At 46.4% G+C, this 18,044-nt stretch overlaps 1 protein-coding gene across 3 annotated transcripts in view; it reads right to left on the reverse strand.

Annotated features, from left to right (window-relative positions):
• Positions 1-18,044, reverse strand: part of zranb3 (zinc finger, RAN-binding domain containing 3) — an 83,456-nt gene that overhangs the window by 1,561 nt on the left and 63,851 nt on the right. For all 3 annotated transcript variants that reach the window (XM_079734172.1, XM_079734171.1, XM_079734173.1), the window contains exons 17-20: positions 17,083-17,225; positions 9,457-9,597; positions 6,725-6,955; positions 5,180-5,372 (exon numbers count right to left, since the gene is read on the reverse strand). In XM_079734172.1, coding sequence (XP_079590298.1) covers positions 5,180-5,372; positions 6,725-6,955; positions 9,457-9,597; positions 17,083-17,225 — 708 coding nt within the window. The remainder of the gene's footprint in view (positions 1-5,179; positions 5,373-6,724; positions 6,956-9,456; positions 9,598-17,082; positions 17,226-18,044) is intronic.

Raw genomic sequence — 18,044 nt, forward strand, 5'->3', positions numbered from 1 at the left:
CATTACCATAACATCATCATCATCATCATTTCTATTATCATCAGCATTACCATCATCAGCGTTACATCATCATCACCGTTACCATTATCACCATCACCAGAACATCATCACTATTACCATCATCATCACTATTACCATCATCACCACTGTCACCATCATCACCACTGATACCATACCACCACCACCACCACAACCACCACCACCACCACCATCATCATCATCCTCATAACCACCACCATCATCATCATACAAATGGACATCATCCTCATCATCACCATCACTCATCTCCAATGTTAACATAACGATTGACATCATCATCATCACCACCATTTACATCATTATCATCCTCATTGTCATCACCCACACCATCCTCTCTATTATTGGATGGTGATGGTGACAGTGGGTTTGAAACCCAGCACCTCTCTACTGAAACTCAACCCCCCTAACCACCAGAAGATTCACCTAATTCACCTTCCCCTACCTCCTCCTGGTGTGACCGGGATTAAATGTAGCAACACCTAACCCCAACCTGCTCCTGGTGTGACTGGGGTTAACTGTAGCAACACCTAACCCCAACCTGCTCCTGGTGTGACTGGGGTTAACTGTAGAACACCTAACCCCTACCAGCTCCTGATGTGACTGGGGTTAACTGTAGAACACCTAACCCCTACCTGCTCCTGATGTGATTGGGGTTAACTGTAGAACACCTAACCCCTATGTGCTCCTGGTGTGACTGGTGTTAACAGTAGCAACACCTAACCCCTACCTGCTCCTGGTGTGACTGGGGTTAACTGTAACAACACCTAACCCCTACCTGCTCCTGGTGTGACTGGGGTTAACTGTAACAACACCTAACCCCTACCTGCTCCTGGTGTGACTGGGGTTAACTGTAGAGCACCTAACCCCTACCTGCTCCTGGTGTGACTGGGGTTAACTGTAGAACACCAAACCCCTACATGCTCCTGCGGTGACTTGATCCTGACTTCATCAGGATCCAGAGATAGACTACTAAGTCTATCTCTGTGAAAGTCTGATCCTTTAAGCCACTTCACCGTTAAAGTTTCTGTGTGTGTGCAGCTTGTTTTATAATTCATAGTTTACGAGTAACTTCTTCTGGTATAAGTAAAGCACTCTGAATGTTAATCAGGGGGTTTGGAGGACAAGTTGTAGTTAGACAAGTTTATTTTGGTCGCATTCAACCATGACTTCAAACATCTCTCTAGCACAGAGCAATCGGCTGCTCACTGGTAGAAGGTGAGCTTTAGCAATACTGCGCTCCGCTGAAAACAAGGTCCCTGTAGTAAAGCTGTAACCACTGACCAAAACACAAAGGTCCTTCTCAAACCCACGCTCCTCACACTTCCAGGGCTGGTTGTTGTAATATATCACTTGTTTGGTTTGCTGCTTGTTTCCGACTAGGAAGAGAGTTGGCTAGCCTTCCATAAAGGCCGTGGGCGATATAACCCCATATCAGTCTCAATCTACACACAGAGAGAAATGTAGCAAACCATTCACAAGCAAGAAATCTTTTCAACACCATCAATCAAAGCCCTTGACACTGTTTATCGCCATGTTGTCGTTGACATTTTACTTTTCTAAATCGTATTAACGGAAGATTTTTAAAGGGGACATATTATTAAAACAGCACTCTTCCTGGGATTTGGAGAGATGTTTTGGGTCTCTGGTGCTCCCACACACATACAAACTTTGGAAAAAGTCTGTACATGATTTTTTTTTGTGAGATATGCATTTCTGAAAGTACCCCGCCTACAGTTACCAAATGAGCGAGTCAGTTTCGGCACCCCCTTCTACGTAGGAAGGGGGCACAGTTGAATATTATCTCCCACTTCCCCACTCCCCTCCAATCTAGCTACGATTTTGTGGACCAGCGGACGAGCAGCTCCGGCGGGGGGAACTTGGTGGCAGCCCTGCAGCTAAGCTCCGGGAGTACAATCCCTTTCTCTACCGAGCTGAACTGCGGCCAAAGCTTTCCGGCTGCTCCGGCGGGTGTGCTCCGGGAGCTGAACTGCCTCTGAAGCTGACAGGTCCGGCGGGGGTAGGTCCGGCGGGGGTAGGTCTCAGCGGCAAGTCCGGCAGCTCAGCTCTCGGAGAACAATCCCTTTCTCTTCCATGTCGCAGTTCATGGACTTCAGAGAGTCAAGGCCAAAGTTCCTTTCCCCCAATTCCTCTCAACCATGGCCGAGATATCCCCCACTACAAGTCTTTACTTGTTTTGGAAGTGTCAGAGACGTCAGACGCATTCTTTATGATTCATAATATCATGCGAGGCGCACATAGCTTTTGGCCATGATATTAGATATAATATAATATAAATACCCATATATAATATTGTTATTATTATTATATTATATGATATAGAGCTCCAGGAGTCCGCAAACGGCAACAATCCCTTCTCCTCCATGCTGTGGTTCAGTCTGACAACTCATTGGTCAATGGCAGCAGCTCATTTGCATTAAAGCTACAGACACCAGAAACAGCGCATTCTGAAGGGACTGAAACAGAGGGGAATAGCGGTAGGCGTGATTTTTTTTCCTAAAAGCTATTTCCAGCAAACAGCTTCAAAAACATGTTTTCTGGAACTCAAATACTATGTCAACTTGTTGGGAAAATACCATAATATGTCTCCTTTAAAAACGGTTCACAATTGTTACACATTGATCCAGCGTCCTGAAGTGGGAGTTAACAGTCTACCAACATGCTCTGCCATCACCCCTGGCACCACTCTACCTGGGATGTTCTTCTGAGTCTATCCTTCTCCAGAGGGATAGAAGCCCAATGGGAATGGGTGTTTAATTTAGTGTAGCGCCGTTAGCATAGACAGCAAGCAGAGGTTACTGGTCTTACCATAGCTATCTTTGTTACAATCTTGTATTAATGGGATTTCTGTACTAAAAAGTAGCGCAAGCAAAGACACTGGTCACATTACGAAAGGATTTCTACATTTCAGGACATTTCACAAGTGTGAGTGTGACATGTTGAATTCTGTCAAATTGCGCTTAAAACAAATGGCTTTCAATTCAATTCCAAAAGATGATTGTGTCTGCAAACAACGCAGGCAGACAGAAGAGATCTTGTACAGACCGATTATGATGAGCCCCACAGCTGAAGGAGAGGACATGAGAGAGGGGGAGCTGGCCAGAGAGATGGAGTTAAAATTAGTCGGAGAAAGAGTGTGAGAAAGAAAGACAGGGAGAGAGAGAGAGAGAGAGAGAGAGAGAGAGATAAACAAAGATAGCGATAGACAGAGAGAGAGAAAAAGATAGAGAGAGACAGAGAGAGACAGACAGACAGAGAGAGACAGAGAGAGAGAGAGACAGACAGACTGGGAGACAGAGACAGAGAGAAAGAGGGACAGAGTGGGTGAGTAAGTGAGTGAGTGAGTGAGTGAGTGAGTGAGTGAGTGAGTGAGTGAGAGACAAAAATACATTTGGCTCCTTAGCGAAGAACTTTGACATCATTAGGGCAGCCAACTGAAATGGAACCCAACCGATGTAGCGCGCACACACACGCACACACGCACACACACACACACACACACACACACACACACAAGCCTTATCTTAAACCGGTTCGACCTAAACACGATCACACACTCCCCAGACAGTGCATCAGTTCGAAACACACAACATCCAATCCACAACACCCCGATCCCAGGAAGGCAGACCCTGAAGACCTCTGTACGTCACACAACGCCGGGCCCCACCTTTCACCTGTCATTATTCTACTGAGTGCTGGGCGGCTGGGTGTGTGTATAGGACCCCGTACGGGAAGGAGACCGCACATTAAAGATCCTATATCATGCTTTATTAGGGTTAATAATTGCATTTGGGGGTACAACTAGAATAGTGTTACCTGTCTGTGTGTTAAAAATACCCCTTTTTATTCTCACAATGTTCATTTCTACAAAACCAATTTCAGGGTCATTCAAAAACGTTCGGTTTTGTATCATTTTGCTTTAAGGCCCCCAACCCGAGTCAGCTCTGCTTGGGAGGAGTAAAGTCTGCTGTGATTGTTCAGCACGCTCACTCTGTTGCAATTGGTCCAACACTTTGCGCATGTGTCGGCAAATTCACACCCCCGAGAAGTTGTGAGCATTGCAGGTAGCCGGGAGGCGGGTCTTCTGCACTTCAGCCCCTCCCACTGCAGTCTGACGTCACACTGTTACAGAACTAAACAAGCTGTTTCACACACTTATTGAGGGGCGTTCTTGGTGGTCGTGAATACTCCCCATGGCTCGGACTTAGATTTTTCTAGCTTAGCAGACGTAAAACATGTAACATACGTCATATAACAGTCTAAAGCAAAGGGTAAAGTCAAAAAGCATGATAGCACCCCTTTAACAACAGACTGAATCACTGATGGAGTGCGTGGGCAGTAAGATGCTGCTGAAATTTAATTGGTTATCTCTGAAGACGTTGTGAACATATCTATGTATGTTTTATTATTCATGCCAATGGCACATGGCAAAAACCAGAAGATAGAAATCATATACTATTTCACGTGATAAGTGCTGAGCTGTGCAAGGATATTGCTAGGCTTCAAATGAGAGACTGTATTGATGTGACAACAGAATCAATCGATAGTATCAGGGTTTGAAAAAATAACAAACATTCTGGAAAATATCGGCTGTGGCTTGTAAGGACCCAAAGACCCCCTAAACACAGCCTGGAGTACACACACAGACACACACACTCAAATACAGCCTGGAGTACACACACAGGCACACACACTTCCACACAGCCTGGAGTACACACACAGGCACACACATTTCAACACAGCCTGGAGTACACAAACAGGCGCAAACAAGTATACACAGCCTGGAGTACACACATATCCAGTCCTCTGATGGAGACGCCCACATCTTACATGTAAGATGTACATAAACACCCAGCTCCCCACAGACACACATCCAACATACACACACACACACACACACACACACACACACACACACACACACACACACACACACACACACACAAACACACACAAAACAATAAAGGGAAAACTAAAGAAGCACACGCACACACACCCACCAACCAGAAGATGTTGGTATGCAAACCAAAAATGATGCTGGACAACGCATTTGCAAATATATGTGCAGTGATGTCATAAAACTATCACCCACAAACACACACACCCGCCTAACTCCTCCCACCTGTTTGAGGGGCAGCTGGGCCAGCCAGGTGCTCTCCAGGAGGTCCTTACGTTGGGCGGGGGGCGCATCGCGGACCCTCAGGTAGAGCTGATGGGCGGCCAGCCCGCATTGCTGGCACGCTCCGCCCTCCGCCTCGAGGACACGGGCGCGCATGTGGGGTTGGCTGGAGCGCAGACGCAGCTCCTCCTGGCACCTGGGAGGGCGAGGGGGTGGAGAGGTGAGGGCGGTGAGGGTTTTGAAGCTCTTGTGAAAAAGATTTTTGAGCATACTAGAGGCCTGTACTAGATTATGACTGCATGCATCGACAGAGAACATCTCGAAACAGTGCATCCCACTGGACCCCACACCCCCTTCAACAGGCCACTTTGTACAGTCTGCCAAGATTCCAGACCGCAAACATAGTAGATACTTTTGAATTCTTGTATGATCCCCTTTATCTCTAACAGAGTGAATTAGTGTCATTGACAGTTGGAGGTGACGCAGTGGAGGTGAGAAGAACACACATTATAGCGTCTATCTCTAAAAATCAGCACCCAGAGACACACTGGTACCAGCTCTAAAACTCTTTACACAACAGACTGCTTGATGCTACCAGGATTGTTTTCATGCTCCCACACTGTTTTTTGTAAAGGTTTCAAAAGACAAATACAAGTTTCTGTTTATCGTGGATTTGTGTCATTATATTGAGTGTAAAGACACAAATCACAAATCGCCTGTTAATCGTCCCTCGATATTCATTTCCAAAAGGTTGAAGCCAAACTGAAAGGTGAGGGAACCGGCGTTGAAAGAGCCAGAGGGGACTTGTAACAGTGTAGGAAGAGGTCCTCGGAATGCCATAGAGTCGATTGAATCACGAATGTATGAGAGCTGTATCTCACATCTCAGGATGTAGAAAACTTCTATCACAGGGGAAACTAAGTTTGTATTCACATGAATCCAACTCGACCCTCATCTTCAGAGCCGAACAGCAGACAGACTGTCGATCTGTTTTTGTATTTAGGACCACGTTTACGGCATTGAACAGGATCCATGTGAGCACATAGGTGTGTTTGGTAAGTCTGTCTGTTTACCCTCATCACTTAATTGTATCTCTGTCATGGTGTGACATGTTGTTTTGGTCTACCTACCCCTTTAAATTAATCTCTGTTACTGTTCAAATGTGCTTCAGTATCCCAGATGGGAAAGTTGGTTGTCCCAGTTGAGGGTATAGGGCTGTAGTAAAGGAATAGATTTTCGATACTTCCCTGGTTTATCTGAAACTCATTTCCCTCCCCTCCTTGTGTCCCTTCGCCCCGCACGTTTTATCACAGCATTGCACGAAAAGTGCTCGGTAAAAAAAACGTTGTTGCATTTTTATGCTTTCTTAGAGTGAGATAGACTGGAGGGTATGGGAGAGAGCGGGGCGGACATGCAGCAAAGGACCACAGCCAGGAATCAAACCTAAATGGTACGCACTCTACCCGGTGAGCCACCTTATCGCTAAAGATGATGGATTGAATGAGGACTCTACTCTGGAGGGCTCCGCGGGGGGGAAGGGGGGCATACCTGTGGCTACAGAAGCGGCTGTCCCAGGTGGCTGTGCTGGAGTCATCTGGGGAGGCTGGGCATGGCTCCTGGCAGTGGAGGCAGAGCGGGACCCCCTGTCCATCCAGGGCCTGCAGGTACCCAGGGGGGTCCGACGAGGAGGGGGGCGATTTGGGGCCGGGGGACTCGGCGGAGGCCTCGGCTTGAGGGGCGCCCGGTACGCTCTTCTTGGGGGGGTCCTTTTCCTTCTGCCTGGGGAGGTGGGGAGAGAGAGAGAAGTTAAAAGAAAGAGAGGTTGATTTAAAGAGAGAGAGAGAGCGAAAGGTTTAAAGAGGGAGAGGTTGATTTAAAGACAGGTTGATTTAAAGAGAGAGAGCGATATCCTTGTGTGATTTAAAGAGAGAGAGGTTGATTTAAAGAGAGAGGATGATTTAAAGAGAGAGAGAGAGAGGTTGATTTAAAGAGAGAGAGCTTGATTTAAAGAGAGGTTGATTTAAAAGAGAGATGTGGAAAAGGTTGGAAGGATGGGAGACGTCGCCATAGAAACAAGCTTCAAGATGAGGCACAGGCGTCCGCTGTACTCGGCAAGACCATGTAGCCAGTATCTCCCAGGATGCATTGCGCCACCACTACGGCAAAGGATCTTGAGCAAGACGTGGGTCACTTAAACCGGAACACACACACACACCAGCGACCAATACAGTCCAGACCTTTACAGTGCAAGTGAGTGAGGATCTCCTTGAACTATATATATATATATATATATATATATATATGGTATTGAACCACAGGCAGTCTAATCAGCCAAACTAGCCATCTGATTAAAATGGCTAAGAATTCTGTATCCATCTATTCATCCAACTTTAAACGTGTGTATGTGTGTGCGTGCGTGCGTGTGCATGCTCCTAGCACGGTGTGTGTTTGGGCCTGCTGCCACCAGCGAGCGATGGGGGGCTCGCATCACACCAGTGCAGACAGATGGACTACAACAATCCCGCCCAAGCCACGGCTCCAACACACGGTCACCGGTCTCTCAGGAGATGGGTTAAGACCAATGCAAGTCTGTCATTCTGTGGCCCAGTTTCGCCAAATAGTCAGATTCACTCCCAACCATTACTTCTCTCTATACACCTTATGTTTCCCTTTTTATAGAACTTTGTTATTTACCTTTGTTTAATTATTTTTCTCTTTTGGCATTGTCAATGTTTTTTTTCATTTCAATAAAGGTCCTTTGAATTTAATTGAAAGGGAAGAGAAGAGAGAGAGGAAGTAGAGAATGGAGAAATGGAGGAGGGTGAGAGAGGTATGAAGACAAGGGCTAAACAGACGGTCTCTCTTAGTCAGTACAGGGGACGCTGGAATGAGATCCAAAAGCATGCTAGCTCGGGAGAGAGCTAGCTTTTGGCTCTTCCCGGGACTATGAGCTTGGCTAGCCATCAGTTAGCTCAATCTAAACTTAGCCAAACTTCACAAAGTCTCATTGAGTTTGCTGGGAACACTCCTCAACAGACTCTGGTCCTTGTTAACACCGTGACAACATGGCCTTGTTCTAAATGGACACGAGCAGCCATCCTGGTTCCATCCAAAGCTAGCTGTAACTGAATGTGGAAATCAACCCCCCAGCTAGCTCATCTCTGACGAGCTGGCTGTCGCCCTGCGTGGTTGACTCCGCTGTCGGTGTGTGAATGTGTGAATGAATGGTTGCAAGTCGCTTTGGATAAAAACATCAGCAAAATCCCCTAAATGTAAATGTAAGATATATTTTGTCCCACCCCTACTGGTGCAGCTGCCTCTCACTGGCTGTTTGGTTTCTGTAATTGGGGGACGGTTGATACCGGGAAGGTCCAGGGAGATGGATTTGGGAGGTACTCGTCTCCGTCCGGCCCCTATGGCCAGTCCAGGGCTGTTTCACTCGGATCACCCTTCTTCTCCCCCGATAGTTTGGTCCAAAAAACAACTGAACCGCTTCAGCATGCGCCAAGCTGCTAGGGCACGATCGGCCGATGCTCACTTTGTGTGTGCATATAGTGTGTACAGGTCTCAGTGTTGAGATGATATCTATATTTATATCTGTTTCCATGATCCATCGAAACATTTTAAACGACCATCAACACCTGACATAATCTAAATGCAGTTTTCTTTAGTCTGTTGTAAACTGAAGTGTTATCGCGTCGACAATGTTCAAAGTGTGGCCTGTAGTCCTGACAGCACGTCCCGTGAAGTCAGTCAGACATGTGCGCCACATGTGTTATGCTGTTATATCTGACAAATGTGTGATGAAAAACAGAGGAAAATGGAGAGCAAGAGAGAGAGAGAGAGGGAGTGAGGGAGAGAGAGATGGTTGTTGCCATAGCAATACTCTCTGCATGTGGCCAGCTGGTCCTGGCATCTCACTCGATGGAGGGTATAAGAGCCTGCACTAGCTGTATCAACACACACACGCACTTACACGGCCATGCACACACATGCCCAGAAGCAGAGGGTGTTTGAGCTTCGCCCCGAAGGCACATGACACATCTCCATGGAGACTGCCTGGGATGGTGAATGAACACATCGAGAGGAAGAGAAGAAGAAGGAGAAAGAGTTTGTGTACATGCCGTCCGTCCATCTAGTCTCTCTATCGCTCCTCCTCTCCCCGTCCAATTGCTTTGTGTACATTGTCGTCCTACTACCTGCCAATCGATTCTCCCCTCCAACCCTCCACCCATCCAATCCAATCAAACCCATCCACCATCAGCCATCCCTCCCCCTACCTCTTGCTAATGGGGGGTGACAGTGCGGCGGCGGACCTCCTCTTGTTGAAGAAACTGTCCTTGGTGACCAGCCGGGTGCTGCCGCCCTCCTGCTGGGCCTTGGCCAGCGAGGCCTGGGCCACGTCCTCCCGGCCCACGTACCTGGGGGGGAAAGAGAGGAGCCAAACAGAGGTGAACCCTGGGACTGGAGGCCTGGACTCACCGGGTCCCAGGGGAAGAAGCCAGGGGACATGTAGCTCATAGTGTTGTAATCTTTGCGTTGTTCGGGACAACCGTTTTGGATTTTCTTTCTTAGGTTTTGGATAGGTCCTACTGTTTCCTTATTAAAGAACATGGAAAAACATGTAATGCAAAAAAGTGTAGGGGGCAGGCTAGCTAGCTGCACCAGGCAACCATCTAGCTATAACCACCGCGCAGGGTGTTACATTCTGCGTCAGTTTGGCCATCTGGACCCTCCCTGACATCGAGCATCAGTCCAGCTTAACGCTTAATTTACAAGCAACAGGACCTTATAGCCTTGCAGGTTACATTCTCCATTCTTCTATGCTACGTCGCTATCGTATCTCTTTCAACCCATTGTCCTCTCTCTCCTCACTGTCCTGTCTCTCTCTCCACTGTCTGGTCTCTTTCTCCCATGTCCTGTCTCTCTCCCCTGTCCTGTCTCTCTCCACAGTTCAATACATTAATACGTAACTTAACATGAACGCTATTAGTAAACATGAAGTGAACATTAGTTAACTATTAATTACACAAGAGTTTCGAGTTGATTCACACTTGATGCTTATGATATGCGGACATCGATGTCATTTAGACATAAGTAGAATCAACAGGGGGATTAAGGGGGTGGGCTTGCAAGGGGTGGGATATGATGTAGGATCTAAGATTGCAAGAAGTGGGATAAGTGTGGCCGCTGTCACTGTAGTTTGTTTTGATTTGACCATAGTCAAAATGGAGGCAGAATGGGCAGAACTCATTGCAATCATCTTAAATGTGGCTTAAATGATGCATCATATATTCCGTTGCATCCACAAAACCCGAAGCATCGATCGATGAAAGATTGGAGCATTTTTTTGCTCAACCTCTTAAACTCGAGGTTCCCCAGATTTGGGAAGACCAGGATCACTCTCGCAGCAAAAGGCACTGCCCTTATTACGTAGAAATAGTCATACTGCACATCAAATTAAACATGATGAACTCCGCTACAAGCACATATAAGTCATTTCTACACACACCAAACACAACTCAAACACCAAGCATATTAATTAGACAAATAAGACAATCAAAAATAGGCTGGCGCTTAAGAGGTTAATTTCACATATAACTAACACTTGGACACATGTAGTTGATTTCTGTGTTTAACTGAGAAAACATTGAGCGGAAGGACGGGACCCTATAATGTTCAGCAGACTGTTGTCAGTAATAATAATAAAAAAAAACATTTTCTATACGCTCGCAGCTGTGAACTCGTATGTATTGTATGTATACTTTTAGGGTTATGATAAGACCTATCTATTAGCGTTCACCACGAATGACTCTGAAAAGCAGTGCAAACATTTAAATATTCTTTAACCATTCAGCGAACAAAAGGCAACAGGCTGATTATCATTTAGGGGGCCACTCAATGACATGTAGAAGCGTCATCAACACTCCCACTCAAGTGGTGTAAGAAATACCAACTTTCTACTCCTCATTCACATATAAGGTAATTTACATTTCCTACAGAGAAAACACTACCTAAGGGGTAGGATTATTCAGGAGATTTTCAGGGATTTAAATGTCAGGATATGCTGTTCACACATACGGCCCATCAGGACAATAGCAGGAGAATATCAGGACTTACACCTGTGTCTGAAAGCAGTTAGTGTGTGAGCCTTTGACTACATTATAAAATTAGTAAATTTATGGGTTACAGGGGTAATTGTTCAACGGAAAGTGTAGTATACTATGCATGCAAACCAATTATTAAATAGCTTTTATTGTTATTCAGGGCTCAAAGTGCATCGACATTAAAAAAAGCATGGCAACCACTATTGGTTAGTTGAAAATATAATAACAAACAGCTGAAAATTGTGTTAATTTACAGAAGCACCTTAGTGAAATAAAAAAGTGTAACAACAGCTAAGCAAGCAACCTACCTAACTATAGTGAAATAAAGCACATGCTTGTGTGTGGGAGGGGGAGAGGGAGAAGGGGGGGGTGTGAGGGCAAGATGGCAGATTGTACATTTGCCTGACTAATTATTTTACCAGAAAAATACGTCATTGAGATTAAACATCTCTTCAAGTGTCCTGGCCAAGACAGGCAGCAGTAGCCTACAGTCACACATAGCACACACACAAGAAATTTGAAAAATAAAACAACTAAAACAGTCGGCAGGGGGGAGGGGGGATGTCAATATCGCAAGACATTTCGGGAGGCTCAAGGAGAAGAGTGATATTAAGTTTGAGCAACAAAGTGTAAAGACATTTCGGGAGGCTCAAGGAGGAGAGTAATATCACATTCGAGCAACAAAGTGTAGTCTTGTGGTGGACTCTATAGACATAATTCATCATACTGTGTTATTTACATGTTTTCATTCTGTGTTATAGGGACGCTGTCTCTTTAAGATCATGTGACTTGTGTGTTGATATGCAGCGCGATGTTTGAATTTATCAGTTTTTATATGATAAAATGAACGACCTGCCGTTGACGACCCGCAGGCGTGTGTGTTCTTGCGCGTGTGTGTGTGTGTATGCAGTGTGTGTGTGTGTATGCGGTCTGTATGTGCTTGCATGCGTGTGTGCAGTGAATGTGTGCGTTAGCGCGTGCTGTGTGTGTGTGGGTGTGTGAGCTGCAGGCTGCTTGGCACATGCACACTCACCAACTTGTTGGAGTAATTTGTCCAACAGGCCTGCTATTATATAGTAGTAAGATGTAATGCTAGTGACTGCATTAACGCCTGTCAAACCATGGTTAAATAATGAACCGTTAAGAGACTTCAATGTTTTCTGGTTGTAGTGGGCCCAAACATTTGTTCTTTATAGCTTGTCATCCATTTCACACCAGGCCAGAGGCCTCAGATACATTGATCATGCGTCTTTATTTTTCCACACCGATCAAAAGCAGTTGGGCTATTACCATGTTGATCTATTACCTAATTTTGACGAGCGATCCGTTCGAAAACTGTTGTTAATAACAATAATAAAACAAAGAAAAACTGAAATACACCTAAAAATCAATACAAATGAATTGCTTTGAGGTGTACATAGAAATACATGTGCGGAAAAACAAAACAGCAACTGGTGCTTTACCTAATGGACCCTGCATTCTAGCCTAGGAGCAAGAGGGTAGGGAACTTTGGACTTTGGGGGGGGGGGGGGGGCTAAAATGGGGAGGAGGGTGGTCAGCAGAGTCATTCGCTTTTTGTAGTGCGGATGATACTGAAGTGATGAGATGAGGAGGAGAGAAGAAGGAGATTGGAGGAGAAGGGAGATTGAGATTGAAGGAGACGGAAGTGAGAAGAGCAGAAGCATAGAGGAGAGCGAAAGGTCTGCACATGTATGTCTGTGCATGTGGGTGGAGAGAGAGAGAGAGAGAGAGAAAGAGAGAGAGAGAGAGAGAGAGTCTTGCAATATCATTCCATTTTTTTCTTTTTTCTCCCCTTTTCTTTGTTTGTTTGTTGTTATTGTTTGCCTGAAATCGAATCAATTTCCACATGATTTGGCTCCCACACACACGCCATGCCAACAGCCAATCGTTACTCTCACACACACACCAACACAAACACAAACACACACACACACACACACAGGGAGCTTGTTGTTTGGCTTTGATAATGTTCTAACACCGCAGGGGGGAGGGGGGGGGGGGAATGGAGACAATACGTCATTAAGACGTTCTGCAACGACCCCCCCGGTGCCTTAAGACGTTTAAAGTCCGATGATGTAAAACCAGAGCCAGAGCGTGGCTGTCGAGGAGGGAGGGGGCGGGGGTGGTTGCTGATTGGCTGTGATTAGGGGATAAATCAAACAGGTGTCAAATCAAGCTGCCGCACTGGACTCCCACTCTCCGCTTTGATTAGGATAACACACACACACAAACACGCATCACACAAATAAACATACATACACACACACACACATAAAAACAAATCACACCCACCCACAACACACACACACACTGAGACACACTGGCTAGAGAGACAGTGTGTCACACTCAGACTTACCACTTCTTTCTCTCTCTCTGTCTGTCTATAAGCCTGTCTCTCTCTCTCTCTCTATGCGGTAATGTAGTAGGATACTTTAGTGGTAGTATGATAGTGTGGTCTCTCTCTATGTGGTAGTATAGTGGTAGTATGGTAGTGTGTGCAGTCTCTCTCTCTATGCGGTAGTGAAGTAGGGTAGTATAGTGGTAGTATGATAGTGTGGTTCTCTCTCTATGTGGTAGTGTACTGTTAGTATGTTAGTGTAATCTCTCTCTGTGTGGTAGTATGATAGTGTGGTCTCTCTCTATGTGGTAGTATAGTGTTAGTATGTTAATGTGGTCTCTCTCTATGTGGTAGTATAGTGTTAGTATGTTAGTGTGGTCTCTCTCTATGTGATAGTATAGTGTGAGTATGTTAGTGTGGTCTCTCTCAATGTGGTAGTATAGTGGTAGTATGATAGTGTGGGCCCTCTATGTGGTAGTATGATAGTGTGTGTCGTCTATCTCTCTCTATGTGGCATTGTAGTATGGTAGTATAGTAATAGTATGATAGTGTGGTCTGTCTCTATGTGGTAGTATAGTGTTAGTATGTTAGTGTGGTCTCACTCTATGTGGTAGTATAGTGTTAGTATGTTAGTGTGGTCTCTCTCTATGTGGTAGTATTGTAGTAGTATGATAGTGTGGGCTGTAAATGTGTGGTTGAAAAGCTGATTGATAACCCAGAAGACCTAGCTTTCTTGGCCCTCTGTCAGCATGAAGACTGACAGAGTGGCCACATTTGGTGTATTGGACAAAAGGCTGCAGCTCAAGGTGAAGCCGTGAGAGGAGCGTCAAGCTGCCGCAGCAGTCAAACAGTCCCGCTGTGTAAAGGAGCTGGAGGAGATGACGGCAATGTCCAGCTTGGAGTCGGAGAGTGATGAGGAGTCAGAGAAGGATACTAACAGTCTATCCACCATCTGAGGGCGAACCATCCCACAAACATAAGAAGACTTGAACAAACGTCTTCATTCCACATGACTTCCTTAGCCGACCAACTGTCGTGTCACTGGCTTCAAGGTTGAAGATGTCACCAATGCAACAGGCTGCATTCACGCGTGTCCTTGTTGCAGAGTCAGGCGGTGAATGTACACTCTCTCTGCATCTTACGAAACAGCTGACCGAGCAAGACGCAAAGTGCTGGAGACAATCAGTGAGGAACAGCACAAGCAGTGGACACCACCTCCATTTTGCACCATACACTGGGATAGCAAGTTAAAACCGATGCTCAGCAATGTGCACCAGTTGGAGGAGCATCTTACAGTGGTTGGAGATGCAGAGCGGCTGAAACTGCTTGGTGTCCCGGCATATAAGAAGCAGACCAATGAGGCATATGGAGTGATCATTGCCCGGTTGAAATGCAAGTTGCTGCAGGACTGGTGCTGCGCTGACCAGGTTGTCAACATGGCATTTGACACCACTACGTCAAACACCGGCCATCTCACAGCAGCCTGCATTGCCATACAGCTCTCACTGGGCCGACCACAGCTTTGGTCTGGGTGCCAGCACCACATTGGTGAGGTCCTCCTGAACCAGGTTTTCACAGACCTGAAGGTGGAGACATCACGCTCGCCAGAGGTTACTTTGTTTACACGTCTGTGACAGAAATGGAACCTGTTACCACAAGAATCCAGCAGTCAATGGTCCCGCTACATTCCTGGCACTCCTGGGCAATTTACGTGCTGAACTTGTCAGGTACGCAAAAGAAGTCACTGACCACAAGCGAGGTGACTATCCATGAGTTTGTGCAGCTGTGTCTTGTGTATCTGGATGCAGATGGTGAAGAGCAGACTGCAGTGACCTTCCAACGACCAGGATCGCTCCACAAGGCACGATGGATGGCCAAGCTGCTCTATACTCTCAAGCTGGCTTTGATGGAGAAGCACATCGAGTTGCTTCCCCAGGGCACAATCACCACACGCGGCAGCAGGTGCCGAAGATTTGGGCATTTGCCATTTTCAGTACACACATCTATGCAAAGTGGTGGTTGACCTGCGAGAAAGCTGTAGATGCTGCCTGGAATGACCTGACACTCTACCACCACCTGCAGGCATACAAGGCTGTAGATGACGGCATTGCAGCATCAGCGATCAAGGCGATGGAGAGGCATCGCTGGTACCTGACCGTTGAGATGCTACCCCTGGCTCTCTCTTCAGTAGCAAGGTGCCCAATGATGACAAGCGTGCACTTGCCAGAGCGATCTTGGAGCACAAGCCCGCTGATCTCCCGATGCACATCCCTGGGCAGCGCTTTGGCACTGGCTTTGTCAAGCCAAAGTTCCCTACCCTCTTGCCAACCACCAGCTTGGCTGACCTCGTCAATAAGGATTGCTGCTTTCGAATGCACCAACTGCACATTGATCCAGAATTTATGTCTCTCGATGTGAAGGAATGGGTGACCAATGCTGCGTTCAAAAAAAGTGAGGTCAATGTATGTGCAATGAATGTGGTCAATGACTGTGCCGAGCGTGGCGTCAAGCTCACATCCGACTTCGTCGCAGTGGCAAGGGAGGAGCAGCCCCTGCAGAATGTGCTGCAGGCAGTTGAACATGACCGCAACCAACAGCAGAACCTCCGCCGCTGCAAACGCAAGCTAATCCCTGAATAGGACGGTTACTCTTGGGCGGCGGGTGGGGGGACATATCTGGGGGGAGACGCACTGGCTAGGTTCAGAGTTCAGGTTCCATTTCCTCTCTCTATCTCCCTGGTGATGTTGTTTAGTGGAGCAGACTCTTGCACAGACTGAGCATTTAAGTTTGAAGTTTAGTTAGTGTCAGCTCTTACCATTAGGCCCTGTTGCCAGTGAGTTAGCCACTAGAGAGGGTTTGTTCTTTTAAGTGTGTCAGTATCGCCCCTTGTGTTTAACAATAAAGTCAATTAAACTTTATATGTTTGTCCGACATCCATCACTGCTGCACAAAATGCAGGGTAAGGCCACGTGAACATGTCCCATTGACCTCCATTCATTTTGTCTATAAGACAAATGAATGGAGAATCTTGAAAGTTGAATTCTGAGAAATGCCCAAGTTGCCCAAAGGGCAAACAAACAACTTTTACTTTGGTAACCCTATAGAACATGTTACTGTATAAAAGTTCACTGTACTCAAGTACAGTGAACTGGGTTAGGTTCATGGGTTAGGTGCCACCTGTAAATTTCAATGGAATTCCTCAAAACTTTGCAAAAGTCATTTTTATGTTAATTGGAACAAAGTGCAATGCCAGCCAAATTGATATTTTGAAATTAAAATTTCCCATTCAAATTTGATGCACCCTAGTGTGTAGTCTCTCTCTGTGGTAGTGTAGTAGGGTAGTATAGTTGTAGTATGATAGTGTGTCTGTCTGTCTGTCTGTCTGTCTGTCTGTCTGTCTGTCTGTGTGTCTGTGTGTGTGTGTGTGTGTGTAACCTAACCTCTTGGTGCTGGAGTGGGGTCTCTGCGCGGCGGCCAGGGCCTCCAGGCCGAGGGCCGGTGTGCGACACAGCAGGCCCCCGCGGCGCAGCAGACGCTGTTTCATCGCAGACAGAGAGATCCAGTCCCTCACAAAACACACCACCTGGAGGAGGGGGGGGGGAGATGTGTTGGGGAGGGATAAAGGTAGGGGGAGATAAGGGGGCGGGAGAAAGGGAGAGGTGATCACTCACTCATCACATGCCGTCAATGTTATACTCCTTTTAATTCTATAATCTGTGTCAAGACTTGCCTGACCTCAATTTAAGCCTCATGGATTTGCCCATTCGACACCTATTGCCCTCCACATCACTTTTATAACCCTTAAATAACAGTAACCTCTGTTTATTTTTGCCTATGTCTTCCCATTGGGCCACCTCATTGCCCTCCTAACCCTGATCCCTGGAAGGAGTAGGGAACTGGTGCGGCATTCTGCATCCAGCTAGACTTATTCGAAAGATGGCTGCTTGGTGGATAAGGCCCGTGACAAAAGACAAAACACCCATCGAGTGTGTTGCGTGCGTCGTTGTTAAGGCATATATTTTGTGTTTGTTTGTGTTCCGCGTGGTGTGTGCGTGCGTTTGTCTGAGCAAGTGTTTGAAGTGTCATTACTGCAGCAGCAGATTGTGTTTTGTGTTAGATAGCTCCAATGTGTGTGTTAATGTGTGGTCGTTTATGTGTAGTCAAGGGGCGCGTGTGTGTGTGTGTGTGTGTTTCAGAGTGTGCGTGTGAGTGTTAGTGTGTCTCTATCACTATGTGTACGTGACAGCCTGTGTGTGTCACTGCCTGGGCGTGTGTATATGTCAGTGCGTGTGTGCGCGCATGCCTGCGTGTGTGTGTATTAGTGTGTGTGTTTATTTCAGTGTGTGTGTGCGTGCGTGTGCATATTTCAGTGTGTGTATGTGTGTATGTGCGCGTGTGTACA

Source organism: Pollachius pollachius (genome assembly GCF_949987615.1).
Source record: "Pollachius pollachius genome assembly, chromosome: 4".
Taxonomy (NCBI): Eukaryota; Metazoa; Chordata; class Actinopteri; order Gadiformes; family Gadidae; genus Pollachius; species Pollachius pollachius.